A 26459-nucleotide genomic window follows, 5' to 3' on the forward strand; every position below is an offset into this window, starting at 1 on the left:
CAAACATGCAAGTTAAAAGGAATAAATGAAATGCTCCACTTTATTAAGAAACCAAAAATACAAAACCGAAGAGTTCAAGGCTTCATGTACTCAAACACTACTGAAAAAAAAAAATCCTAAACTTAAGTTTTGCTGACTAGCAGTACTAATATTGACCAAGATTCATCTCTACAAGGTAGTGTTAAAAGTTGACATTTTCCACCATTTGTGCTGCAATAAGCCAGTTTCAAATTAAGATCTTGGTGCAGTTACAGTAAAGTCTAGATGTTTAAATCACTGTGGCTTTAGTTAATACACCACTGGGTAGGCAAGAGCTTTTTAGCTCAAACCATGCTGTTTTCTAGTTAGTGAACTTGAAGACGCTTAGAATTCGTTTAACCAGCTATAGTTCTACTGCTGTTCCATGCAAAGACACAGCTGAAGTCGCCTAACAGACTTGGATGCCATTTGCTTCTGGCTGCTAAAACACAGAGCTCTGAAGGTAACTGTAGGACACAGTGACAGTGAGGAGTTGAGACTGTATCTAACTGTAGCATCTGCAAGCCGAACTGCAGGCTCTGCTCTCCAGCCACCCTGCTCCACAAACATTCCCATCTGCTGGGAACACTCCTCCTGCCATGCCACGCAAGTGTTCTCTGCTGGAGTTCTGCCTGGCAGCTCAGCTTTCCCCAGATGCTTTAGTTCTATGCGCCAACAAAAAAAGGAAAGGTTAACTGTTAGCTCTGGATTAGCAAGAGGAGCATAATATGAGAAGCAGGAAGGAAAACAGAATGAGAAATGCAGTAGTAGACAATCAAGTATTACCCTCGAATGAAGAACAGAAGACACTTTGAACAGTTTTCCTAACAATGCATGAAAGTTCACTTGCTTAGAGATACTTGAAATACAACTTTATTACCTAAACAAAAGAATGGGAATGACAGAAACAAGATTTTCCACTTAACACTCTGATGTGACTGCAGCAGTCTTATATTTGAAACTCAAAAGGGGAAGTAATTGCAGTCCAAAAAACAGCTAAATATGCAGGTCCAAAATATGAAGGTTTGTGTTTTGGTTTTTTTTTTTTCCATTTTGTTTTGTTTGTTTTTTTTTTTTTTAAACTGCCACATTCACTCCGAAGCCCATTCATCTCTTTCAGCATCCCAAAGATTAAGCACATGTTCTGCTCAGCTAGATAATAAAGTGGCAAACACGCTGCACCACTGACATCACAGGACAGTTGCCTATAAAACTAGACTTCTGACGCTGGGCTCCAGCTTCATCCCTCACAGGTCATCATCTTCATCTGGCAGTGCAGTGGTCTGAGCAATCTGGAACAAAGGAATTTACACTTAGGAACTGTTCTTCAGCTACTTGTGCCAGGAGTCTGACACCAGTTACCAGGCAGTTGTCTGCCCTCTGTGCCCTCTGCCACTGACCTGTAAGTCCTGCTCATACTGTGCTGCCAGTGCTGGGTCCATAACAACTTCAGGAGGTGCGAGCGCAGGCATGGCAACAAACTCCAAGTTAGGATCTCCAATTAGCTTTCTAGCAAGCCACAGGAAAGGCTTCTCAAAGTTGTAGTTACTCTTAGCTGAAATGTCGTAATACTGAAAAAGGTACATATTAGACATTCTTTTTAAAACCCTTTAATATTTAGGACATACCAAGACTAATACACGATCAACTCTTTTACCTTACTTTTTTTTGGACTGCATGGCTTTTGTTTGCATTTTCATAAGCAGTTATGATTTAAGTGTCTAGAAACAAACAGTTTCAGGCAGAAACTATGAACTGAAAGGCATCAATCATCAAGGATGAAACTTTCGTGAGGCAATAGTGCATCTACCTTTCTCCTGTGACATGATCTACTGCAGTCTCAATCCTGTCATCAGATGAGATTCTGAGCAGTTAAAGCCAAATGCACAGAAGCTCTTTAAGAACTTATCACAGCTTCTGCTCCAAGCCAGTGATGATCATCCTTAACATCATCGCTTCCCCCTCCCCTGAATTTTGGCTGGAAAAGCCAACAGATGTGAAGCTGCCTATAATGACAGAGGCAGAGCACAATTACTGTCCAAAACACAACTCCACTCAACAGACCCCACCAACTGGATTCCTACTGACTTACCTGGAGATTCTTCTTCCTATGGAAGACAATGGATTTTGCCTTGACTTTTCTGTCCTTAATATCCACTTTGTTGCCACACAACACTATGGGGATATTTTCACATACTCGTACCAGATCTCTATGCCAATTAGGTACATTCTTGTAAGTAACTCTTGATGTTACATCAAACATTATGATGGCACACTGAGCTGCAAGAGAAGGGAAGTCAAGTTACACCAGGAGTAACCACCTGCTTACAAGACAGGATAGAGAAGAGGAACCCAGAGATATCCCACATTAGGGTTAAGCATCTGCATTAACTTTGCCCTTTCAGCATCACAGTTCTGACAGCTCCTGTTCTGTTAACAAGTTCAATGCACAAGTCCACAGAACCTGGCCCATGACTGGGTCACCTCACATCTGTGCTGCCTCATCTCAGACCAGCTGGTTTTACCAATTCAGCTGTATCACTGAGGAACATGGTGTTACATCATATGAGAATATACAGGATTATAGAAGCCAACTTGCATTTGCCCAAATATTCGACAGAAATCAGTTAACACCAGTTTAACTCATATCACGCTAATGAGGCTTCGAGGATCACATCTCAGGACGCCCTTGTCCAGAGCAGTTTCTCAAAGAACCCAATAATACTTTACAAAAATAAGATATAATAAAGATATGCGGGTGAGTGAAGTAACACAGGACACCTCTTCGCCAAGCAGCAGTAAGGAACTCTATCTGCACTTTTTCAGAAAGACAAGTAGACTCTGGCATGGAGATGTCCAACTTCCTCACTGCATCAAAAATCTTAAAAGAGTGTCTTCCAAGCCCTTGGCCTGAGCACAGCAACACAGACAAAAATCTACACTTACTGAAGCACACACATTCTGCCCCCCCACCCTTAGCCACCAAATTTCACCAGCAGTATCTGGTCATTAAAGGTGCACCACTTTCACTAATACCAAAGCCCACAGTAACCCACTGAAACACAATCTTGGCATGTTCCCATATTAGCACAAGTTGTCTAGCAAAGGACACTATCCTACCTACATGAAGAGTTTGAAGGCTTCTAAGCCAGCTCATCAGTGCAGCCACACTTACAGCTTCCAGCGTGGCCAACGAGAGCAGAATAAAGGACTGAAGTCGAAGAGCTACAGAACTGTTCCCCGCCCCCAACATCTTACCTTGGATGTAATACCCATCACGCAGGCCACCAAACTTCTCCTGGCCAGCTGTGTCCCATACATTAAATTTAATAGGCCCTCTGTTAGTATGGAACACCAGAGGATGAACTTCAACACCCAGTGTTGCTGCAGAAATAACAAAAAGCAATGCATTTAGCAAGTCATGGATTGCACATCCATTTGTAAGGTATTGGAGCTCAAATGCTTTTTCAGACATACCTACATACTTCTTTTCAAATTCACCAGTCAAGTGACGCTTTACAAATGTTGTTTTGCCAGTGCCACCATCACCAACCAGAACAAGCTGTGGACAGACAAAGGAAAAGTCAGGAAAATGCATCTTTAGGTACTTATCAGCTATTCTAACGCAGATACTATTTATTACTACAAACAGCTTAGCTCCTACAAGGTGCTGTAAACAAAAGACAGAACTCCCCATGAAGCAACTCCCTGTGCTGGGAACCACTTTGTTAAGCCCATCATGCTTTAACTCTGGTTAGTCTTATTCAGTCCTTGTAGGTAAAAATTACAATGCACTGTGAATATGGTTCTACTGAACTACTACAAGAGACTGAATGAAGAATATTTAGGGCTTTCAACCTGAATGTGACCAGATTTGGAGAGGAAATGATTAAAACATCCACTGGAGAAAACCATTGTTATCTTACAATTAAAAAAACCTAACAAAACCAAAAACCCACCAACATTTGCACCATGAACTGGGATACGCTAGCCAAGCATTGCAGGAAACCCAAGTAACAAACATCAAGAAGCAGCCTTCAGGACTTCTGGCTGTTAAGATAACAAAAAAAAACACCACCAACCCACCAGCCACACAAAGCACCAGAAAATTCTCTTCTGAAACATTTCAACAATTAGCACATAACAGAAAGCAGGCTATTCTAATTCACTCTCAGCACTTTTTACAGTGAACTTCAGTTCTCAAATTTAAAAATCATTCTGTAGGAAAAGATCCACTAACACTTATTACACTAAACTACAAATAAAACAGATTAACAGAGTTTAACAGACTCTTTTTGTGCAAGCTGTATGCAATACTACAATAAATTGCCCCATTAAGGAAAGACCAGCACTCCAAAACCAAACCCACCATCCACGTCGGCACTCGGGAGTCTCTCCTACTACTTTTCCAGTGAAGGGAAAAAAAAAAATCCCAAACCCAACCTGCGAACCACTCCCTTACCTTAAACTGCACTTGGGGCTCTCCTTGGGCGGCCATGCTGGGTCTGCGGGGGAAATGGCAGCGTGTGAGGAGCGCGGGGAGCGGCCGCGGCCCCGCCGGAAGGGGCCGTTTCCCCTCGCGGGCGCGCTCCGCTCCGCGTGCTCCGGCCCAGCCGCGTGCGGCGGCACAGCGCGCGCTAATGGCGGCGGCGGCGCCTCCGCCCGCCCCCGGCCCCCCGCGCCTTTCGGGCTCCGCCGCGGCGAGGCCGAGCCGCGGCCTCCGTAGGGCGACTGAGCCACGGCCGACCCCGGCTCCTCACGCTGCGGAGAGTCCTCCCGGCCCACCCAGAACCGGCATCCCGCCGCTCAATGGGAGCTGCTGCCCGATCGGGAGAGGCCGCAGCGAGTCCTGCGGGACTCCCGAGCGGGGCCCGCCCCGGCCGGGCCTCCCCCACGCACCGGGCCGGGCGCGCTCCCCGCCATGAGCCACCATGACTGAGCAGCGCCGCCTCCCCCCACCGGCTCGGGCCGCGGGAACCCCGCTCGCTACCCCTCACATCCCACCCGCCCTTCCATCGCGGACGGAGCCGTGCACGGCCGCAGCCCTTCCACCGCCCCGCTCCCGGGGGCGAAAAACCGCCACGCGCCTCGGGTCCCGCAGCCGCAACGCTCCCTCAGGCGCAGCCTCCCCGCCACCCAGCCCATCCCATCCCATCCCATCCCAGCCGCGAGCTAACGGTGACCGCCACCCCCGCCGGTGGCGCTTTTCAGAGCGGCCGCGCGTGCCCCAATCGCGACGGGGGCGCGGAGCAGCAGAGCCCCGGGCCGGTACCTCTCCCGAGGCGTCTCCCCGCGTCGCTCGCTCCGTGCCCGGCTCAGGGAAAATGGCGGAAGCGCCGTTCAAATACCCGGACAGCGACGCCGCGCGGCCGCGGGCGGGGGCGGGGCCGCGCGTCACGTGGTGCAAGCGCGCGGAGGCCGGCGGGAGGCGGGGAAGGGCCCCTCCCGCTGCCGGCCCTGAGGGAGCGCGGCGGGCGCGGAGCGGGCGGCACCGGGCTGGGCTGGGCCGGGCCGGGCCCTGTGAGCCCGTCCGGCACGACCGCCCGCCCAGCACGGCCACCGACGCCATGAAACCGCATCACCCAGCGCCACATCCTCGTAAACAGTTCAGGGATAGTGAGTCCATCGCCTCGCTGGCATCCTGACCACCTGAACGGCGAAAACGTTTTGTCAGGTATCTGGCTCTCTCCTTGAAGCCCTTCCCTCGGCGAAAAGGACAGGCCCCACCTCACTACGTCCTTCTGTCAGGGAGCTGTGGGAGCATGAGGTGCCCCCTGAGCCTCCTTGAGACTCAGTGCTCTCAGTTCCCTCAGCCTCTCCTTGTACGACGCGTTTTCCACACCTTTCATGGCCTCGTTGGCCTTTGCTGGACACGCTCCAGCACCTCCACGGCCCTTCTACAGTGAGGGGCCCAGAACCGAACGCAGCCCTCGGGCACGTCTCTCGAGGTGGCAAATGGTCACCGAACGGGCCGGGCAGCTCCGCCCGGGATGCAGGCCAGGTGACAAGGAGCAGCTCCTCGGTGGGGTGGGCAGGAGCGGTCACTCTCGAGGTGTCCTGGTGTGGGTGACACAGCCCCTGTGCCAGGCTGAGCTGCTCAGGGAAGCCGGCAGCCTCCCTGTTGCATCACTAAAATCGCATGAGATGCTGTTTCAGTCAGCTGATGATGCCCTCGCCACAGACAAAGTGAAAAAACGGCACGTAGTTACTTGGAAAAAGTGTTCAACTGCCTCGAGCGTGATTGAATAAAGAGGTTTTTACCAGCAGGACGGCTTAATTGAACAACTTTCAGGTAAAATGGGCTGTGGTCAAAGGGGCTTTCCTTAAATGTGCCTCATGACCATGATTTTCCATTCTTCATACACACTGACCCACATTCACTAGAGAGTGAAGTAACGAAAGCAAAAGTTGTTTTGTAAGTCTTGGATTTAGAATAGTTGTCTAAGATCTCAAAACTCTGTCCAAGCATCAGTGGAAAAAGGTTGTTTGAAAACTGACTTTCAAAGAACGTTAAGAGTTTTGCATATGTCTATAAATACCAAGGTCATGGGTTCACACTGATTTTTAAGGCCTCTGGTATTTTTTTTAATCCAGCACACTTAAATTACTTTTACTATCTTTGTTGCTGCCCCCCTAGCCCCTCCCCCACCAAATCTAGAATAAATAAATGATATGTTTTTTACATATCTCTGAATGAATTGACAAGGAAAATATTTCATGGCAGGTGATATATAAAAACATAGTTTATTTCTTGTTAATTTCCTACTGACGTAGACAAAAAACATACACAAAGTTTTACAAGAGTGGCTGTAATTTTTGCATATTTGATAGTGTAATGCCAATCCTAGTATTGCGTAAGATTTTCTTGGAAAAATCACTGGCATGTTGAATTTGCCTTCCCTTTTTGGGATGATTTGGGTTTGTGTGGTTTTTAGCATTTTTGCTGAGTGCCTCTAGGTGTCAGGATTATTTTTTCAGAATACGCAACTCGTCTAAAATTTTTCTCAGCACAATGCCGTCCTGATAAAACCCTTGTGAATTCCACCTCTCCTTTTGACAAATAGGAATGCCTTTATAAATAGGAGCCCATAAAACCACATCAGTGGAGTTTGGCAGTTTTCAAGAATATAAACACGGGGGGAAAAGCAATATGTAACTGTGTATGTAATACTCACTGTGCTTTAGTAATTTCTTAATATTGTAACAAATTTATTAGTAAACTATGTTTTCCCTGCAAGCCATCTAACACTTCACTTTGGAATAATCTAAAATTCCATTACCATAGCATTTGAGCTCCTGACAAACGCTTATTTCATCGTTACAAAGATAAATTACTGTGGAAACTAGTTTTTATCATCTGTTTTATCACCACGTATGTGTTCAGCTCAGAGGATGCACAAAACATCTGCTCCAGATAACCCCATTCAGCAAAGGCAGCAAAACACTTCAGCAGCATTAGATCACTGCCAGAAAGATTAGAGTGCATGATTTCCATAGGTAATCACCAGAATAATTACTTTTAAAAGGCCTTTACATTTCCTGTATGTTAACTCGGGTCAACTGTGAACAAACTTGGCGACTCTCTGACACAGGTAAACATACAAAATAAAAGGCAGCAGGTACAAAGTGTTTGGAGATGCAGATGAGCGGTACAAAGAGTACTGGGGATAAACAGCCACAGATCTGGACAGCACACTTGAACCCCACCCGGGACAGCATCCCACTGGGCCCTCTGCCACTGATTATGACCCTCTGGGATCTGCTGTTAAGCCAGTCCTCAATCCACCTCACTGTTCCCGCACCCAGCCCACACTGCCTCAGTTTGCCTATGATCGAACTGCATCAATTAAAGGTAATTAATTGACTCTAGTCTAAATCAGTACTTTTTAACAAGCACCCAAGAACACAAACCCACGGGAGATTTTCCTATGCCTTCCATAGTCTGTACACGCTCTCTCTCCTACAAACTCTCAGGCCTTTAAGACTAAGCTGTACCACTAAAAAATAACCAGATCACACCTTTTTACAACTCTTTCTCTCATTATAATCTCCCACAATCGCGTTATAAGTCCTCGTGGGGATCCCTCGTGGGATGGGAATTCCCTGGTACGCCCCTGCGGTACCGCTCAGACACCTGAAGTCTCCCGCACCGAGGATTTCTCTCTGCGGTCGCGCCCCTCGCACGCATTCACAGAGTCCCAGGGAGCAGCTCGGGGTGGCAGAGGGACCTCTGGAGACCGTGCGCTCCAACGGCCCCGCCAAGGCACGGTCACCTGCGCCAGGCGGGGTCTGGATGTGTCCAGTGCCACACCGGCCGTGCCCCAGCCGCCCGCCCGCCGTTCCCCGTTCCCCCGTGCCCGTTCCCCGTTCCCCCGTGCCCGTTCCCCGTTCCCCCGCCCGCCGTTCCCCGTTCCCCCGCCCGCCGTGCCCCGTTCCCCCGTGCCCGTTCCCCGCTCCCCCGCCCGCTGTTCCCCGAGACCCGCCCGCCGTGCCCCCTCCCCCGCCCCGCGGGCCCGCCCGAGCAGCGCCCCGTGACGTCACGGCGCCGGGCGGGGCCCCCAGGGGATGGTGGCCGCGCGTGCGCGTGGGCGCTGGGCGGGCGGGCCCCGCGGAAGGAGCGCGGAGGGGCAGCGCGGGGCCGCCGCGGGGATGAAGGACCGGCTGGGTGACCTGGCGGAGGTGCGGGACGGGACGGGACGGGACGGGACGGGACGGGACGGGACGGGATTGGATTGGGGGCGCGGGGCCGCTGTGGCCGCGCGAAGGGGCGGGCGGGCGGCGCGGCGGGGGCTCCGCGGCACCGCCGGTCCCGAGGGCCGGGAGGGCCCTGCTCCTGCGGGACCTGTCCCCGGGGGCCTGGCAGCGCAGGTCCACCTTGTGCGATTTTTCTAGCGCGCCGCGCTCCGCTTCTTCCTGGCCTCTGCGAAGCGGTTTGGCCGGCACTAAACCCCCCGGTAATTCCGCGTTGGAGGCGCCCGCGGTGTAGCGGGGTGGGTTTGTCCGCCCGGGAGCTCTTGGGCCATGATGCGGCAGGAAAGCGCTCTGCAGGCTTTATTTTCCGCGTGTTTACAAAATGGTAGCTGCTGCTGTTTATACGCTCTTTTCCTTTCCCTTATTTGTGCTTTGGAAACAGTATCCTAAAAAAGAAGGGAGAGCTGAGGGGAGGCACCATCAGTCTGTCTGCAACAGGATATGGCTTGGGTAAAATAAAAGATTATTCAAGGGGTTTTTTTTGTTTTGGGTTTGGTTTGTTTGGTTTGGTTTTTTTTCCTGAAAAGAAATGGAAATGGAGAACACACAGGAGTTCCTGTGATAGTTCAGTACTCCACGTATATCTAGAAGTTGGGCTGTGTTGAGCTGCATTTGGGGCTAGGGCTTTTTCATCTTGTGGAACACCAAATACATTTTGGAAGCTCCATCTTTAATGATGGAATTACCAGTCTCTTTGTCTTCCTCTCTGAAAGGATGAATTGGCAGCATTTGAAAAGTTCGAGGGTGATTAAATTACAGTTTCTCTACCAGGAATGATGTTTTGGAGTCATGCCAAAAAAACAGTGTCATTTCTTTCAGGTATACTCATTCCCTTTTCCTGTTTCTAAACATGTCCAGGTTGTGGGAACATGTGCCAAATTTCGGTGCTGGTGTGCGCTTCCCAGATAGAGAAAGCAACCAATAGTGATCCAAATTTGCTTTATAATTTATAATCCTATACCCATAGACTTAATCCTGTTCTATGTTTTTGTAAATGGAAGAAACCAATAACACACCCTGGCACACCCCCCATTGACAGAGCTAAAAGTGTTTAATGCAGCTGTACAGAGGAATTTTCAAGCCAGCTTTAGTATTTGACATCTGAAAACATTCCTGCAGCAGGCTGCTGCTTTAAATAGATATGGGCCGGTATTACTGAAGTGCTTCATATGTTCATCAATGTAATTTTCACTGCCTGTAGAATTAATAAATAGCTTAGAGACTTAAAAGTCTTCTAATGAAAAGAATATTTAAACATCAAATGAAGGTAAAAGTTACTGAAGATCTAGTCTATGTTTTATTACAATTATAACTGTGTAGTTGACGTGAAGTTTTGAAAGTTGCATATCCAAGGGAGGTGGATATTCCCATTTCCATGGGGAACTCACTGAAGTAGCAGCTTCCATCTTACAGCTTTATCTGAAATATCAAAAGATTAATGGTTTTGTGAAGTAGCTTTCCTTTCATAGAATAAACGCTTTGAACAGAGATGCTTGACACATGGATAAGGTGCTTTGAAAAGGAATAATGAATGTGAAGAAATAATGTGTTAACACTCGTTTGCCTATTTTCCAAACTGTTTGGGTTTATTAATGTAGTTTCATTGTATTTCACTTGGCTAAATCATTAAGTGAAGAGCAGAACACAGACGTTGTGGTTTTCAAACAGGCCTAGGCCTGCAAAATCTTCAGAAATAACTATACCTCGCCTCTTTTCTTTGGCGTGAGGATTTCATTATGTGTTCTTTTGATCTTACTTTACCTGAAAGTTCCCTCACCCCATCTCTCCCAAAGAACCAGTGGAGTACCCAAGGAGTTAAAAAGATCCCAGGACTGTAGCCAGCCCACACTGACCTGTTTTAACTGAGCACACTATTGCCTTCAGCAGAAATGTTCATTTTCTGTGCCCTCATTTGTGTGTTCCTGGATGGTATTGGGCAGCAAGCAAGATATTTTGTCATTAATTTTTCCTAGATCACTATAAAGAAGAGGGAGAAATGTTACCTATCAGTGTTTGTGGTTCATTAACACAAAATTAGCATAACTTTCAGTTATTTTTGCTAATACAGTATGTTTAGGCAGTTAAACAGTTGCTGGAGAAAGAAGTGGTTGATGACATGCAGATTATATAGCCTTCAGATAGTGTTGCTTCCTCTTGTTTTCTTAGCTCGAAGAAGTTTTGTAAAGTACATGCTTTTTCAGAAGATAGCAGCCATAATTGTGTTTGTTCAACTGTCGGTTATTTTAATGTCATTTCTAAGTTACTCTGAGCAGGCCCAAATGAACTTCTTTAAGCTGTTTGAAATGTCCTTTAATACAATTAATTGGACAATGGATCAAATCCCAGACTGGTTTTAGTTGTTTTGAGCACAAGTAAGTGTAAGATTAAAAGGTTCTCTCTGATCTAATACACTGCTTTCATCAGTGGTCTATAGTAGGTGTTTAGGGAAGAAAAAATGAGTAGTACGTAGCTGTGATTGCAAAATGTGCTCCCAGCCCTCAGTGGTTTGCTGTTCACAGACACAAGTCCATCTTAAAATGGCCCTAAAAGAGCTGTACAGTCTGTGTTCAGATACTCAGTTGAGTGCATTTAGCTAACATCAGGTATTAAATAAAAACAGATGTCCCTTTAAAGGTCTGTTAATAAAACTGCTTTCTTTCTGTTGTTAAATCATTTCAGAACAAGGTTAGACATAGACCTCTGCTCAAGCAAAGTGATGTTTTAGAGTGCATTGTCCATATGGCTCAAAAATTACCCCCTTGTTACATGCTGAAGTGGATGCAGAGCTATCTGTTGGAATCCATTTTTCATGCTTGATTGGTGAATAATTTAAAATACGTGATTTTTATATTTCTTTACTCTTGACTGTTAATGAAGGTATCTTACCCGTAATGTTTGAAAAATGAGTAGTACATAGCAATCTGGAAGTTCATATGTGACTGTAGCTTTTTTTAAGCAAGGACCTGTAACTTGAACAGAACTGCATTGATTTTTTTCTGAACTGTTTCTTGGATGGTCAGTTGGTGCCCCCAGAACTGTTTAGGAACAGGTGAAAAACCACAAAGTCACAGAAGTTAAAACTGTTAGAATTGGGTGGTACGGAGACAAACACAAAATGAGCATTTCCAGAAGGAGGAAAACACAACTGTTGTTTTCCCCGAGTCAGCCTCTGATGTGAGGCTTCGTTCAGACGTGGGATTTTCTGAGGATGAGCTGTGTGCCTTCCATGTCATAGCAGTGTGAGGTGATTTATTGCAGTGGGTTACCATCTGATGTTTCTGTGGTTGTACAGTAGTGCTGCTGAAAGCGTGTTAATGATTGATCTGCCAAAGCTGCCTCAGCTCTCCTTGGCCCTCTGCAAGCCCTCCTTGGCTGCTCGGATGCAGAAGGATTTCTGGACACACAGATGCTGTAGGCAGAAGCTGTAACACTCCGTAACATACTCCTTGGGGCCGATTCCCTGGAATAATGCTCAGTTATTATCCTTGCAGCCTGACAGAGCAGTACACGTGATCTGCACTGAGAAAGAGCTAACCTTGAATGGAATTTCAAGGGCAAGTAATAGTCACGCTTTTCAGTCAAAAGCTGTTTTCAGTTTCAAAGGTCAGTAATTAGGAAGGTATCTCCAACCTGACTTATTTCTGCAATATTGTAAGGTAGTGGAAGTGACAAAAGTTTCATCAACCATCAGGATAGCTTCTGCTCGGAGCTGAGAAATTATACTGTGAATATCGGTCGTTTAACCCGGCTGGCAACAAGAGCAGCACGTGGCTGCTCCCTCGTTCACCCCTGTGGGATGGGAGCAGAATTCCTGAAGTGGGAAAACTCATGGATTGAGAGTAAAGGCAGTTTAATTGGTAAACCAAAAAAAGGAATTCTTTCCTACTTCCAATGGGCAGGCAGGGGTCAAGCCATTCCCAGAAAAGCAGAGCTCTGTCACACATAACAGTGACTTGGGAAGACAAAATGCCCTGACATTAAAGGTGCCCCCCTTCCTTCTTCTTGCTTCAGCTTTATACATGGCATAATGCCATGTGGTCTGCAATACCCCTTGGGTCACTCAGGGACAGCTGTTCCCATCTGTGCCCCCCCAGCCTCCTTGGTGAGGAGCAGAAGAGGCCCTGACGCTGGAGGTGCTGCTCAGCAGTAACTGAAACACCCCTGTGTTGTCAACACAGGTCCAGCACTAATCCCAAACACAGCCAGTGCCAGATCCTGTGAAGAGAGTTAACTCTGTCCCAGCCAAAGCAGCACAAACTCCCGAGGGAGCTTGAGAAATTTTATAGGTCTCTGAGTGTTTATGGAGCTGCATATCCCAGACTTGGAGTCCCAAGGTCAAGGTATGAGCTGCAAACAGACTTTATTAGATTGCTCTTGGCATTGACGTGAAACTTTTTATCAGCTTTTTGTGATACTGCTTGTACCGGGGAGGTGAAGTCCAGGGAGAGCAGTATGTTTCTGCTAAACTCAGTGATAAAAGTGAGTTCTTGGTGAGCTGTGTGCTTGTCAAAAGAAGCATGAAAGCACATCACTTCGGTGGAAGAGAGTTACCAAATGAGCTGTATTTTAGGTAAGAGATGATTTAAGGACGTAGAGAACAGAGGTTGACAAACTTATCAGGTGTCTCAAGTGGTGATGGCTGAAGTGGGCTGTCCATAAATCCTTCAACAAATTGTAGAGAACAAACTGATCTGTCAGGGGTGTCATTGCAACCAAATATGAAAGTGGAATACACGTGGCACAGGCTGTGGGCTGGGGAGTCATGATCAGCTGCCTCCCAGCTGAGCATCTCCAGGCAGATTACTGAGTCAAATTTGTGTGTTGTTCATTCATTTAGGATTCACTCAGGTGTTACATGTTTTACTAAGATCTGATCAAACTAAAAGCTGACATTTTGAATCTCTTAGTAGGTGCCATTTTCATTATTTTTAGTTCAAATAACTAAATACAGGAAGCAGTTATGAACAAGCAGAAGAATTATTCTTTACTCAGTAAATATAAATAGAAGGTGTTCTTTTGCATAGATAATGAAGTTAAATGTCTTTAAAGTGTAGCTACTTCATTAATATTAACTTAGAGCTCGTGGCTTAGTAGCAGTGCAGTCTTGGGAAAGGTAGAATGTCAGATGACTTCATTTGGGCACAGACTTCCTCCCTTATTTGTGTTAAGCAAGACTGTTAATTGATGACAATCTCTAAGGACAGATAATTTGAGTTCCAGCGTTATCTCCCCAAAATGAGTGACTGCAGAAGGTCTGCAATGACACCCAACACTGTGTGGTTGGAGGCTGGTCCAGGAGAGCAGTGACATCTCTGTTCCTGTATTTACTTAGGGCATTATTGTTTCCCCAAGCAGAAAACCCACATGATTTCTGACAAACGCATTGCCACAGGGCTTTGTGCATTCCCTGAGTTGGCAGGAGAGGAGCTGGCACCAAGTACAGTAACTTCTCCCTGAAGATTTGGGGCACTCGTAGATTTTGATGCCTGGATCTTAATTGACTGTAACTCCTTTAGAAGATAATAGCAGCGCTTGACACTGGATTGAATTGCAGAATTGTCACACAAACACTGGATATCTCCCGTAATCTAATTAAACTGGAACCAAACTTCTTGGGTAATAGAGGTTAGGAGCAGAAAGTGGGTGTTAGAAGATCAGAGGCAGAGGGCCTTGTAAGAAAAAAGGTGTCTTGGAATGAAAATCCCATAATGATACCTATCTTGTAGTTTGTTTGTTTCTAACAGATAACCCATTGACTGTATGTTGAGAGTAATACTTTGTTCTAAATTTGATTCAATGCCGTTCAAACAGTCTGTGCTCCACAGAGGGAATTAAAGAAGACAGAAGCTTGAACTCTTTGCCCTCATATGATGCACGTTAATTCTCTCCGTTCCCGTGATAAAAATAATGTCGGAGTTACTGTTAATGCACAGATTGTGCTGGGCAGGTTCTGGGCTCGGGAGCCGAGCCTGGGGCTGTGGGAGAGGCTGTGAGGGTTTGTCAGCTACGCAGTGTATTTCTAGTTTAGTAGAGACTAATTATGGCTGAACTGGTGTGGAATGGCACCCTGAAAGCACCTGAGGGCAGAAGCAGTAGCGGTGGATGGTTTTGTTCTGGCTGGCGTTAGATGTTCAGCTTGTTACATCACGAGCACTCAGCACCGCTCCGTGTTTCTGTCACAACTCCGCAGCAGTCAGTTCACTTTCTGTGGCCTCTCTGCTTATTTGTTTTTAGATTACAGTCCTCAGAAAAGAAAAACTTCTTTTACTCTGCAGACTGTTGACAAAGATGTGTGTGCTGTAGCAATGTGGCAGAAGTTGTTTTTCCAGAACAGTGTCTGGGGGTTTATTTCACAGATTTGTTTTTGTTGTCTTTTACAGTATAAAGGAAATGAAGATGGGGAGACAGTTGTCATTGAAAAAGACCATTTTATGGATGACTTCTTCCAACAGGTAAAGTTACAGTTTTCACCATGGATTAAAGACTTACTGTTTTCTCTTTGTGCCTTTTAATTTCAATAATTAGGTTTAACAATTCATCTACATATCCTACCCAGGATCGTTTGTAAATGCTGAAACAATGTTGGTAACACTTCATTAGTTTATGTCAGGGTATTTCTGTATTTATTACAGAGAAATGTTTTTAATTCCCTATCAACAAGAAATTTACTAATAGAACTTTAAAATAGTTGTTTATTAAGAATATTAGCACTTAAGTTTTTGGCCATACAGAATATATTTGCTATTAACAATACTGTTTTTTAGTTAAAAAAAATTACAGACTATTTAAACTTCGACATTTCTGCTGGGATTTCTTTCTCTGGTACTTACAGATGAAATTGTTTGGGTTTTATTAGCAGTTGGTTTTGTTTTTAAAAAAATATTTGCCCTGAATTATTCTAATGTCTTCTTTGCCATATTTCTCTTCCTCTAGGTTGAGGAAATTAGAAATAATATAGCAAAAATAGCACAAAATGTGGAAGAAGTGAAGAAACAGCACAGCATTATTCTGTCAGCACCAAATCCTGAAGGAAGTGAGTAATTTTTAAGATTCACATAACTGTGGCTAGGTATTCTGAAATATTGTTTCTTTGTTTTAGCTCTCTACAGGAATGGAACTTCAGGTGTTCAGAATGCAAAATGTAACACTAAGTAAATATTTTCATTTTTAATATTGAATTAATACTTCCATTTGTTTATTTTGACCTTTTTAAAGTCTCATTTGAAAACATGTATTTTCAGAATATTTTTTGCATGATCCAAACCTTTTCTAGACCAAAACTCATGTTAATATGGGATTTTTTTCTTCAGAAACTGAGAGGTTACTTACGTTTCTTCTAATTTGTGAAAATGTTGAAGTTGTCAACTGAAGGTTATACTGTCAAGTCCTCTCCTTACGCTTCAGTAGGGTCAAGGTCCTGTCTAACACCAGAGCCAGCTGCTGCAGCAGGACTTCCAGTTCCATGTGGAGCCCTATTTTTAGAGGCTTGAACCCCAAAGCTGGAAGTGACATTGTGCTTTCTGAGCAGAGAACTCGGAAGTTCAGGGCACTTGCCCATGGACTCTTCCCTGTTCTGAACCCTTGTTAGCTCCAGGCATGTCTGTGCTTTGGGCAGGGCTCAAAGAAAAGGGAAGAAAAGATGCTGAGATATTTTTTTTTTTTTGAATGTTGCAATGCTGGCTTAACATTTATCTTGTTGTTTCATCTTCTTGATGAAAACTGAACTTGGGGTGTTAGTTTAGGCTGTCCCCCTGTTTTCCTTGCTGTATGTTTGTATTCCTACAACTGATTTTGCAGGCTGCTTTTTTCAGCAAATCTCAGGTTTAATCAGGGTTCATCCGAATGTTTAAAGTTTGTGGTCTCAGCTCATTTATCAGCTTGTGTTTGTGCTAAAAATCGTGCTCAAAATTGCATCTGAATTGTATAGGAGCATAGAGTGAGAGCACTTGTGAGCAGTGTGTGTTCTTGTGAATCCGGTGCCTTCAGTGAGCCCTGTGACAGGGATCTAGCAAAGCTCTCCATGAATGCTCGGGGTAGAATTCCTCAGAATGTAACTGCCAGTGCATGGTATGGATCTGTTAGTGAGTGTAAAAGCAATGCACACGTGGTACACAACACAGCTGAGAAAAAGGGGAGATAAATCTGTATTTCACTTGTACTTAGAACTCAGTAGCATTTAGCTTTTGACTAGCAAATTAACATTACCCTGAATGTGTTAAAAAAAACTATCACCTGGTTTAGTTGAAGGTTTGGTAATAATAACATTTCCCAGATGTAAGCCTATCATAAGAAGCAAGAACCTGATGGTTGCTGTTATAAAAACAGTATTTAAAGTACTTAGGAGGATAATAAACTTCAACTCTGCATAGTTGTACTGAATACAATTCTGAGATTGCAAGGTAGATTCATAGACTCTTGCTGACTTACTGTTATCAATCATTAATGGTTTAAAAAAATCTGTGTTTTAAAGGAACGAAGGAAGAACTTGAAGAACTAAATGAGGAAATAAAGAAGATTGCTAATAAAATCCGGGCCAGGCTAAAGGGTAAGTTGTGAGGACAAATAAAACTCCTTGCTTTCAGAAATAACCTAGAAAATTACAATGCAAAGTTATTCCTCCGTGTAGAAATGTATTCTGCAACTGAACTGCTTTTTTGGGGGGGATGATATTTTGGAAGAAGATTAACTTTAATTGCAAAAAGACATATTTTAAAATTTTTCCAGAGTGTAACAGAGTACAGTGTAACTCTGTTTAGAGTATGATTGAAGCAGTTACTGTGTTCAAAGATGTCTACCAGTCATCAAAATTATTTAAAAATTTTATTTATATATCACTGCCACCCCTCTCCTCCCCTGAAATGTTACACGTCTAAGGGGAGCTTGTACCTTTAAAAAGTAATAATAATATTTACAAAGCAGTTGAACTACACTGTTAAATAACTGCCATTGACTCAGTGCTCTTGTCCTGTTCTTAGCTATCGAACAGAGTTTTGATCAGGGTGAAAATGCTAACCGGACATCAGTGGACCTCAGGATAAGAAAAACACAGGTAGGATCCCTCCAGTTCAGAGAAAATCAGTGGATTCTGGTAAAGTGGAGAGTGAGTTGAACTGCTGTGAAATCATGTCCCGTGGTGTTTTGTTGGGCAGTGAGTGGCACTCTGAGTTGTTGTGCAGTGCTGTTGTGGATGACAGAAATGACCCTTTCTGATGACCCTTTCTGTCCCGTGTCCAACCCCTCACACCAGCACTCCGTGTTGGCACACAAGTTCGTGGAGGTCATGACCGAGTACAACGAGACCCAGACGCTTTTCCGGGAGCGCAGCAAAGGCCGGATACAGAGACAGTTAGAGATAAGTAAGTGGCCCAAACACGGTTCTGGAAATCCCAAAATTACCTGCTGTTAGTACCTGCCGTGTCGCATATTAATGAAATGTGGTACAAAGCCTCAGAGATCTTGGACAGCATCTTGAAGTGTGTGAGAGAAAAGAAACAATTTTACTGCATGGCACAAACTCTTTGATATTACTCTTTTTAGAACAGCTGTAAAGAAAAGAGAGAAAACTCACTCAATAATTTCCTATAGATTGAAAATTATTAAAGAAATTATCTTTTTCCTTTGCTTCATTTACATCCAATGTTGCAACTTTAAATGAAGCATTAAGAAAAGCTGCATTCTGAAACAGCAAGTGTTATTGAAAGCCATTCCAAAATTAACATGCCTAACAGGATAACATCTCTTTTCATGTGATGCCATTTTTGTCTACAAGGACACTTGTTAAATTCATCTGGCATAAAATCAGTGCTGCTGTTATATGTGCTTTAATCATTTGTTGACTGACTCACATATGACTTACTTCCAATTCGTTGTTACGAGTATTTAGAAACATTCCTGGCTTTGCATCTACCTTGGAAGGTGTCTAAAAAGTGCCTAAAATTAGTCTCTTTTTTTAATATGCTTTATAGAAGTGAATACATACATTGGTGAAACAGGGAATGCAAACAGAGAAACTGGCAAATTATAAGAAAATTTTGCTTTTCATGTGCTTTTCAAATTTGTCATTAAGCCTCTGGTGCTAATGGTTCAATTCAGCATTTCAGTAGAGTTGATTAGGCAAGTAAAGTTGTTCTTTGCTTGTGTTTGAGGGGAGGGACCCCGATACCTCAGGACATGGTTCTTTCAAGTTAAAGTTGTTATGACCCAATTAGAGCCTTCAGCTTTTCTTAAGCATTACAAATTTTAAAGCAGGTTTTGCAGCATTCTTGAGTATTAACATCAGAAAGTAATAGTCAAACTGTATCTTTCACCTGGTGGGACAGAATTACATAAGTTGGTGCAGATATTCAACTTATTTTTCATTGGCAGAATAGGGATTTGATATGTAATTGTTAAAACTGTACAATACAAATCCTTTGGCTGTGTTGGATTTGTTGTACCAGTGTGATCAATAGGATTCAGTTGGCTCAGACATGCAATACTAAACTGCATCAAAGCAGTAGGGAAGGCACACTGGGGGTTATCATCTTCTCTGTGTGGAACATGAATGGAATCCTGGGTGGGTAAAATCAAATTTATGTAAAGATTTTATTGCCCACACAGTGGTGGGGTGAGTGATGTGACTGAATGGAATAGGTAAATACTGAGTGTTACATGAATAGCATTCTGAAGAACGCTCCACGTAGCAAGGCTCATATGTAGATTGTAAATGTTTCTCTTCAATTTGACAAAGAAAAGACCCCAACCAGCCAGGCAAAACCAGCCCTGACCAGGATTCTTCATGGTAGCTTTGAATCTACATTTGGTTTCTGACTATTGCTTGATACTTTCTGGATTTTGTGATAAGCAAAATGGCCCTTGGTAGTGGCTGGACACTACAGGGTTTTATCCTGCAAAATCTCAATGCAGGAATTGTCTCTGAATTGTCATCCTTCTGGATGGTAAAATGTTATGTTCAATAATGAATAAGTGATGTTATGTGAAGTCCTGTTGTTTTGTCCTAGCTGGAAAGACCACCACTGATGAGGAACTGGAAGAAATGTTAGAGAGTGGTAATCCTTCCATTTTCACTTCTGATGTAAGTATTCCTGGTCCAGTTAGTCTCTTCTGTTCTGCTGCTCCCGCTCTTTACAAGTGTGTTGGCACTTGCTTACATCCATGTGTCTTTCCATTCTCCCAAAGATTATATCAGACTCTCAAATTACCAGGCAAGCCCTGAACGAAATCGAGTCACGTCACAAGGATATTATGAAACTGGAGTCCAGCATTCGGGAGCTTCATGAGATGTTCATGGACATGGCAATGTTTGTTGAGACTCAGGTAAGGAACCAGCTCAGACACATTTATGGGATGGTGGGTGTTTTCCTCACTCTTCCTCTTCGCAGTGTGCAGAAGCAGTTGATTATATTCAGACAGTGCAGACTTACAGTGGTTCTGGGCTGTGCTTAGAATATATGAAAGTTAATCACTGGAGGTTTTTGTTTTGTTGTGGACAAATTGACCATCTCAGTGTACTTGCAGGACATGCTTTCAGTAGCCGACGCAGGCTTGCCTACCAGTCAGTATATTTAATATTTTCTTCAATATGCTTAATTGTAATATGCTGGAACATATTTGTGCACGTTTAAGTACGCAAAGCTGTCTCCTGGGACATTGGTTAATGCCTTGGGAATTTCAGATTCTCAGCCATAGTGGAATAACAGGTGTATCAGCAAAGCTATGTGCACCTTGCACTTCACGCAGAGGTGCAATTGCTGTGGTCACTAACAGGAACATAAAGGGCTTGACAAGTCCTTCAACTCATCTCTCGTCTTTGTAAGCTTTGTCTTGACATGTACATAAATTTGTTCTGTTTTTAGTCTTTAAATAGCAATTATCCAACAAAAGTATTTTTAACTTTGATCTTAAAATGGTTTGACTTCTGCAGGAAAGTGAAAAGAAGAGAAACTTGCCTGAAAAGGACTATTTTTTGTAATTGGGTTTTGTTCTAGAAGTCCTTTGTTGCTTTGATATTAAACAGCCAAGAGAAATTGGTAGCAGGTTTCTTTTGAATTACATATGAATAAAAGTTACTTGTGCATCATTCTGTAATGCTTTGCTGTTTACTGCTGCTGATTATTTCTTCTGATGGACAGAGACACAGGTAACAGACTTGCTGTCATTTTTCACCAATCCTCCATTTCATTGCCAAATTTCATTCTTCATAATTAATTTGAATTTGTCACACACTGACATCCTAATCCCCCAGTTCTGAGGAACTTGTATGTGTGCATTTCCTAGAGAGCTGTTGAACCTTGTGTGGAAGTAGTCCATGTCCTTTTGCACTTCAGACACACCAGGGATTTCTGATCTCGAGTGTGTCACTTTCAGCTTTGGCTGTTGAAACATCCCTCCCACACAAGGAATGTTTTCAGGTGGTCAGTACTTGTTCCTGCACAAGGGAGAAATCTGCCTGCCCTGCTTGTGAACATTCCTTGTCTGGTGAGAGCTGTGAGCCCTTGCTTCTCATTCCCTTTTTCCTTTACATGCCAAAGCAGAAAAAACATCATCCCCAGTATGTACATCGTGGACTTGTGAAAGTAATTCTTGATGTTCTAGAGCCTTTCTTTTAGAGTCATTAAATGAATATCCACGGGTTCCAATAATGTGTTTTTTCTTCGAAATTTCATTTTAAGGGTGAAATGATCAATAACATAGAAAAGAACGTGATGAATGCGACGGATTATGTGGAACATGCAAAAGAAGAGACAAAAAAGGCAGTTAAATATCAAAGTAAAGCACGGAGGGTATGTTGTCTCTGTAATCGTGCCAGTCAATATTTTGACTTAGCACAGGAGCATGTGCAATGTGAATTATTTTGCTATAGTTAATATTGTAAATCTATAATACCAATAGAGGACAGACACTTCCTGGACTGTGAAAACAGATCAGCAATTCATGCACAGCTAAGGGTGTGTTCACAATTTTCCACTCAGAGCTGCCATTACAGACTGTAAAAACCCCAGAAGAAGAATGAATGTATTATTCCAGTAGATAAATTCACATGTTTTTCTTACTAGCTTTCACAATACCTTAAATTATTCAGATTCTAAATAACCTTAAAAGTTTTTTGCGGTTTGTCACTGGTAAACTTACCTGGATTTAAAGCTATAAAATCTATTTGCTAGCAGGAAAAATAAAAGTGCTTTTGCTGAAATAGGCTTTTTTTTTTTTAAATTCTGTCTTTAGTTACTGGTTTTACAGATAAATTAGGGGGATCTTCCCCCTGGGAAGGGTGTGACATTGTGCTGTGACACTGAATTTGTGGAGGACTTGAGTTCAAAGGAATGTTCCGGCATTTTCCATGGCACTTGTTTTGTTTCAGTATCTTTCTTCCCATCAGACACCAAATAATATATTCTGATATCAGACTACTAAGTAGTTTATTTTTACATTCCAGTTTCCCCTTTTGATATGCTGTGCAATTCGGTGAGGCTCTTCATGGTGAGCTGGATTTGAGGGAATAATTCATCTCTCTACAAATACAGATTTACACAGAGATAACACGCCTGGCTCATTTACAAAAGATCTTTTCAGAAGTGTTAAAAGAGCCCACTTAACATGTTTGTAAATGGTGGTTGTGTCATCTCTGATAACTGTGTAGCCATTAATCACATGAGTTTACCTGTTTAAAAGTGTTAATTCTTACATTTGCAAGATTATACAGATAAATTTATCTCAAATTGAGAATACAGGAGGCTTTAACAAAAGTGCTTGTGGATCTAAAAACTGTTTGAAAAACTGAAAATAAATGCAAGTGTTAATGTGCTTAATGCTAACAATACCTTGTTTTTTGACAGAAAATGTGGATAATTATCGTTGTGTCAGTGGTGTTGATTGCCATAGTAGCTCTAATTATTGGTTTGTCTGTTGGTATTCGGTGATGCTTGGATAACCTCAGCATGCATGGCTTCCTGCCACTGTGGCAGTAAGTAACTAATCAACTAATTTGGCTCTTGTTTCCTCTGTGTTGTTCTGCTAACCCTTAATATCTGTGCAGGGACGTGGGGGAGGACTGAGTGCATTGCTGGCTCTGCTCTCTGTGCCCTGTGACAGTTCCTGCATGTGGATCCTGCAGGCTGACGCCTGCTGGTGACCTGCCCAGTGCACAGAGTGCAGCCACTGCCAACCCAGCAGCAGCAGGAAATGACAGCAAAAAGCCAAGAACTGGCTCACAGCTCTTGGAATTATTTTTTTTTTATGCTGAAAGTTCACATCAGCAAACAATATGGAATGCTAAGTACACTTGGAACTTTATCAAATGGGGGTTTCTGTAGAGTTTTTAAAAAAGTAGATGGCTGTAATCATAAAGTTGGCTGTTATGCCTTGGAGAACATCTTAAAATTTCTTACTTTGAAACTCTTTATTAATGCTAGACTAAATGAAACAGTGGGAGATAACAGTGTGTTTAGGACATGAGATGTTTTTCAGTGTTCATATTTTTGCTGTAGTAATGTACCATTTCTTGTCCAGAAAATGCTTAGCCAGGCTAAGTAGGGAATAGCAGTTAACTTGTCTGAGTGCAGTAGAAATGCAGCTTGTAACATGCAGTGTCTCTAAGCTCTGTACAGAACACCAGGAGCAGGTGTCAGTTCAGACAGCTCATCAGAAATTCACATTTCTGTACTAACACTCTTTTTAACATCTAGGTTTTCGTTTTGGTGTTTGAGATCCTGCTGAGCTCTGGTTTGTGGGCAGGGAGCAGAATTTACTGTGTCATTACTTGCAGTCAGAAATGCCTAACCCAGGGTCACACCTCGGTGCATTTACACAGAACGAGCTCTCCTTTTTTAACCCTTGCAGCTCCTCTGAGCTATTGCCCACACAATGTTTATACTGACCTTCTGGTGAATTCCACTAAGGGTGCAGATGTAAAGGTTTGAGCAGGCTGCCAATATTTATCCAAGGAGGGTGGCAGTGAGCAGTTACTTAGACTTGACCTACATCTGTTTCTAATGATGTTTACAGAAGTTGGGTATGAGTAACAACCCTTGTTCTGTAAAGGAAAACAGGGAAATGTTGCACAGATGGCTCTGTCTTGTGACCACGGTTACATGTATGTTAGAAACAGGAAACAAGGAAATCATAGCAGTGGTTGCTCCTTAGAAAGAAAATCCCAATGCTCAGCCTGGGTGTCAGTATTACTGTGGCTCTGAATATATTTAAACAATTCTGTCTCTGAAAAAGTATTTCAGTCTTAATTTTTCTCTCTTTTCCCTGCAGAAATTGATGTTCATAATAATATGTGTAACTGTATTGCTTCTGATACTTGGAATTATCCTGGCAACAACTCTGTCCTAGCAAGCACATTCCAAGAGTTATGAACCTTGAGAAACTCCAAAACATCTTCAGTGAAACCAAACCTTTTCCAAAGATGATGCCTGACACTGTCCCAGGATGATGACCTGTCACTAATGGTTAAAAATGAAAGCAAAATCACTCTTAATGTTTACTCATAAATGAAGATCAGAATGTATTAGGATGTGTATGGATTTTGCATCACAAACTAGACACTTGCAAGACTGAAACTTGCTCCTACATGCTTTGAACTAAAGTAACAGGATTTTTTTCACATCTCAGTGTTACAGTTGAAATAGGGAGTTGAGAGACTTTTGAGTTTTGACTGTTTGGCTTTTTTTCCTATTGCTAATCCAATTCTAATCATGACTTTAAGTACCTTGCCAGTGCTGCCTTTGTTAGCACTCTTGTGAATGTTTTTATGAGATGTAGCCTTGTGTTTAAGTGTATTAATTATTTAGTCACCTTAACCTATTTAAACTTTATGCTTTTTGTCCAACAAGTGCTAAAATATTTTATCCTGAAAAGACTGCTCATTTAACTGCCTAGTGCATTACACTTGAGAAGAAAAGAGAGGAAAAAGAAGCTTTTTTACACTTGCCAGTTTTTTTATTTTTTTTCTTTCAAGGTTAATTGCTTTAAATACTTCTTTCGTAGTTAATAAGAAGTTAATTGCAACATTTCTGGTAAAAGCATACAGCTCTGAAACACGCTGAGTTTGCACTTGAGCGGGTAATTTTGCAGGTAATTCATGTGCAAAGGAACCTGATGGATCAGTTTAGCCTTATTGCTTAAATGAATATGACAGAAATGACTTTGTAAAGCCAAATCAAGTTTTCTTGTTCTGGAGTTCGCTGATGTTGATGTATGAATATAGCACATGGGGATGAACTCCCCCAGAAGAGTCTGACACATAATACAAACTGAGACACTGATTTGTTATGAAGTTTGTGTGGATATAACATAGATGAAGTGTTTTGGTGTATACATGCCTGTTGTAATGCCAGCTTGCACGACTCGAAAGCTTGAAAGAATTCAAATGTACCCAAATAACTGCATTTAATGTTACAGGTTATTTTTGTATTTTTGTGTGTAAAGTATTTGTAACTTGGGTTTGTGACTCCTCGTTGTTGAAGCATATCCATGTAGATATGTAGGTATATTTACGCTCTAAGAGAAATAGAGGAGAGGATAATTTGTGCCTTTTTAAACATAGTCTAAAACTATACTCATCAATGTTTTCAGATATTCAGCTCTCATGTTAACTGCAGTAACTCGGTCCTACAAGTTTAGCATCCATAAACTTAGGTTTTGTTGAAAGTGTCTGAGATCAAAGTTACTCAGTAAGTGAGAATTCAGACTTCATAAAATTCAGCAAAGTTTACAATTTGTATCGTATGTATGAATATTCCTGCTTTGCTGTCCAGGTATACTGTGAATGTGCTGGAGCTATTCAGATGTCAAACGTTTAGAAAAAGAAAACAAATATCATTATTATTATTATTATTATTGGTCTCTTTACAAGGCAGCCATGAAGAAGTCGCTTGAAAAATTCGGCTTCAGTAATGAACAAATTTCTTTTACCTCTAAGTCCAGAATGCTCACTGGTGTTTGTGAGGAAGTTTACATGCAAAGTAAGGAAGGATTGGTTGCCTTAATGCTCATTCTAGGTAAATACATTTTTTATTCTGTAGTTTTCTAGATTTTTATCAGTAAATATTATTTATACAGATACTCAAATTAGATGAGGGGGGATCACTCCTGCTGTTTACCAGCTGGTTATGTAAACTGACCCTCAAAATCCTGTCATGTTGAATTTTTTTCTCTATAATGCAGTAATTTGCCCATCGAGACCAGAAATTTGAATAGGCTACTCCATAGTTTTTACTTCTTGTGGAACAGCTGCCTCAATGAGTTTGTTTTAAAGCAAAACAGACCTTTTCACATGAACCTCTTTGTTTGGTTCATATTGAGGGGAGTAAATCTCTAACCTATGCACTAATAAACTCAATCTACGCGAGTCTCGTGTCTGGCTTGTGTTCATGGTGTTCCTGGGGCCTCTGTCAATGTTCCCACTAAGAGTTCGAGTAAGGCTGATGTGTTTCTGCAGTGACCTACATCAAACACTCGATTGCCTGCTCTCAGGGTAAGGTGGTGTCTTTCCTGCAACTTTTTACCAAAAAAGAGGTAGAGATAATTATGAAGAAAATATTTGGATTTATTAATTTAAGCTGTGCCCATCAGGGAACTTTTTCAGAGAAATGTTGAGGTGAGAACCCCCAAGGTTTCATTTGAGTGAGTGCTCTCTTCATATAGAAATAATTTGTGATGACTCCTGTAACAATCTAAGAGCAGTG

At 42.8% G+C, this 26459-nt stretch overlaps 2 protein-coding genes across 4 annotated transcripts; one reads left to right on the forward strand and one right to left on the reverse strand.

The window, feature by feature from the left end:
- Positions 1-12: 12 nt before the first annotated feature.
- On the reverse strand, positions 13-5388 carry RAN (RAN, member RAS oncogene family). Its single transcript, XM_039561279.1, has 7 exons — positions 5291-5388; positions 4481-4523; positions 3496-3580; positions 3277-3402; positions 2111-2298; positions 1419-1589; positions 13-1310 (listed from the first exon to the last, which is right to left on the reverse strand). Exons 2-7 carry the CDS (start codon positions 4514-4516, stop codon positions 1266-1268), a joined length of 651 nt encoding a protein of 216 aa, XP_039417213.1. The 5' UTR covers positions 4517-4523; positions 5291-5388; the 3' UTR covers positions 13-1265.
- A 3207-nt stretch (positions 5389-8595) lies between these two features.
- On the forward strand, positions 8596-26122 carry STX2 (syntaxin 2). 3 transcript variants are annotated; one of them, XM_039561034.1, is made up of 10 exons: positions 8596-8697; positions 15150-15221; positions 15703-15802; positions 17240-17314; positions 17745-17818; positions 18017-18125; positions 19770-19843; positions 19948-20085; positions 21441-21551; positions 24028-26122. In XM_039561034.1, exons 1-10 carry the CDS (start codon positions 8668-8670, stop codon positions 24103-24105), a joined length of 861 nt encoding a protein of 286 aa, XP_039416968.1. In that variant the 5' UTR covers positions 8596-8667; the 3' UTR covers positions 24106-26122. The 3 variants fall into 3 exon arrangements, with proteins under 3 accessions (XP_039416968.1, XP_039416967.1, XP_039416969.1); XM_039561033.1 differs by lacking the exon at positions 24028-26122 and adding an exon at positions 22605-22732; XM_039561035.1 differs by lacking the exon at positions 24028-26122 and adding an exon at positions 20901-20908 and having other exon boundaries at positions 21441-21533.
- Positions 26123-26459: the final 337 nt, after the last annotated feature.

The sequence above is a fragment of the Corvus cornix genome, chromosome 15 (assembly GCF_000738735.6).
Source record: "Corvus cornix cornix isolate S_Up_H32 chromosome 15, ASM73873v5, whole genome shotgun sequence".
NCBI lineage: Eukaryota > Metazoa > Chordata > Aves > Passeriformes > Corvidae > Corvus > Corvus cornix.

Coding starts and splice junctions, on each gene's coding strand:
- RAN (XM_039561279.1), bottom strand. CDS start 4,516: ATGGCCGCCCAAGGAGAGCCCCAAGTGCAGTTTAAG. Junction 3,403..3,495: donor ATTTGAAAAGAAGTATGTAG/GTATGTCTGAAA, acceptor TTATTTCTGCAG/CAACACTGGGTGTTGAAGTT. Junction 1,311..1,418: donor AGTATGAGCAGGACTTACAG/GTCAGTGGCAGA, acceptor CCTTTGTTCCAG/ATTGCTCAGACCACTGCACT.
- STX2 (XM_039561033.1), top strand. CDS start 8,668: ATGAAGGACCGGCTGGGTGACCTGGCGGAG. Junction 15,222..15,702: donor TGGATGACTTCTTCCAACAG/GTAAAGTTACAG, acceptor CTCTTCCTCTAG/GTTGAGGAAATTAGAAATAA. Junction 20,086..21,440: donor CAATGTTTGTTGAGACTCAG/GTAAGGAACCAG, acceptor TTTCATTTTAAG/GGTGAAATGATCAATAACAT.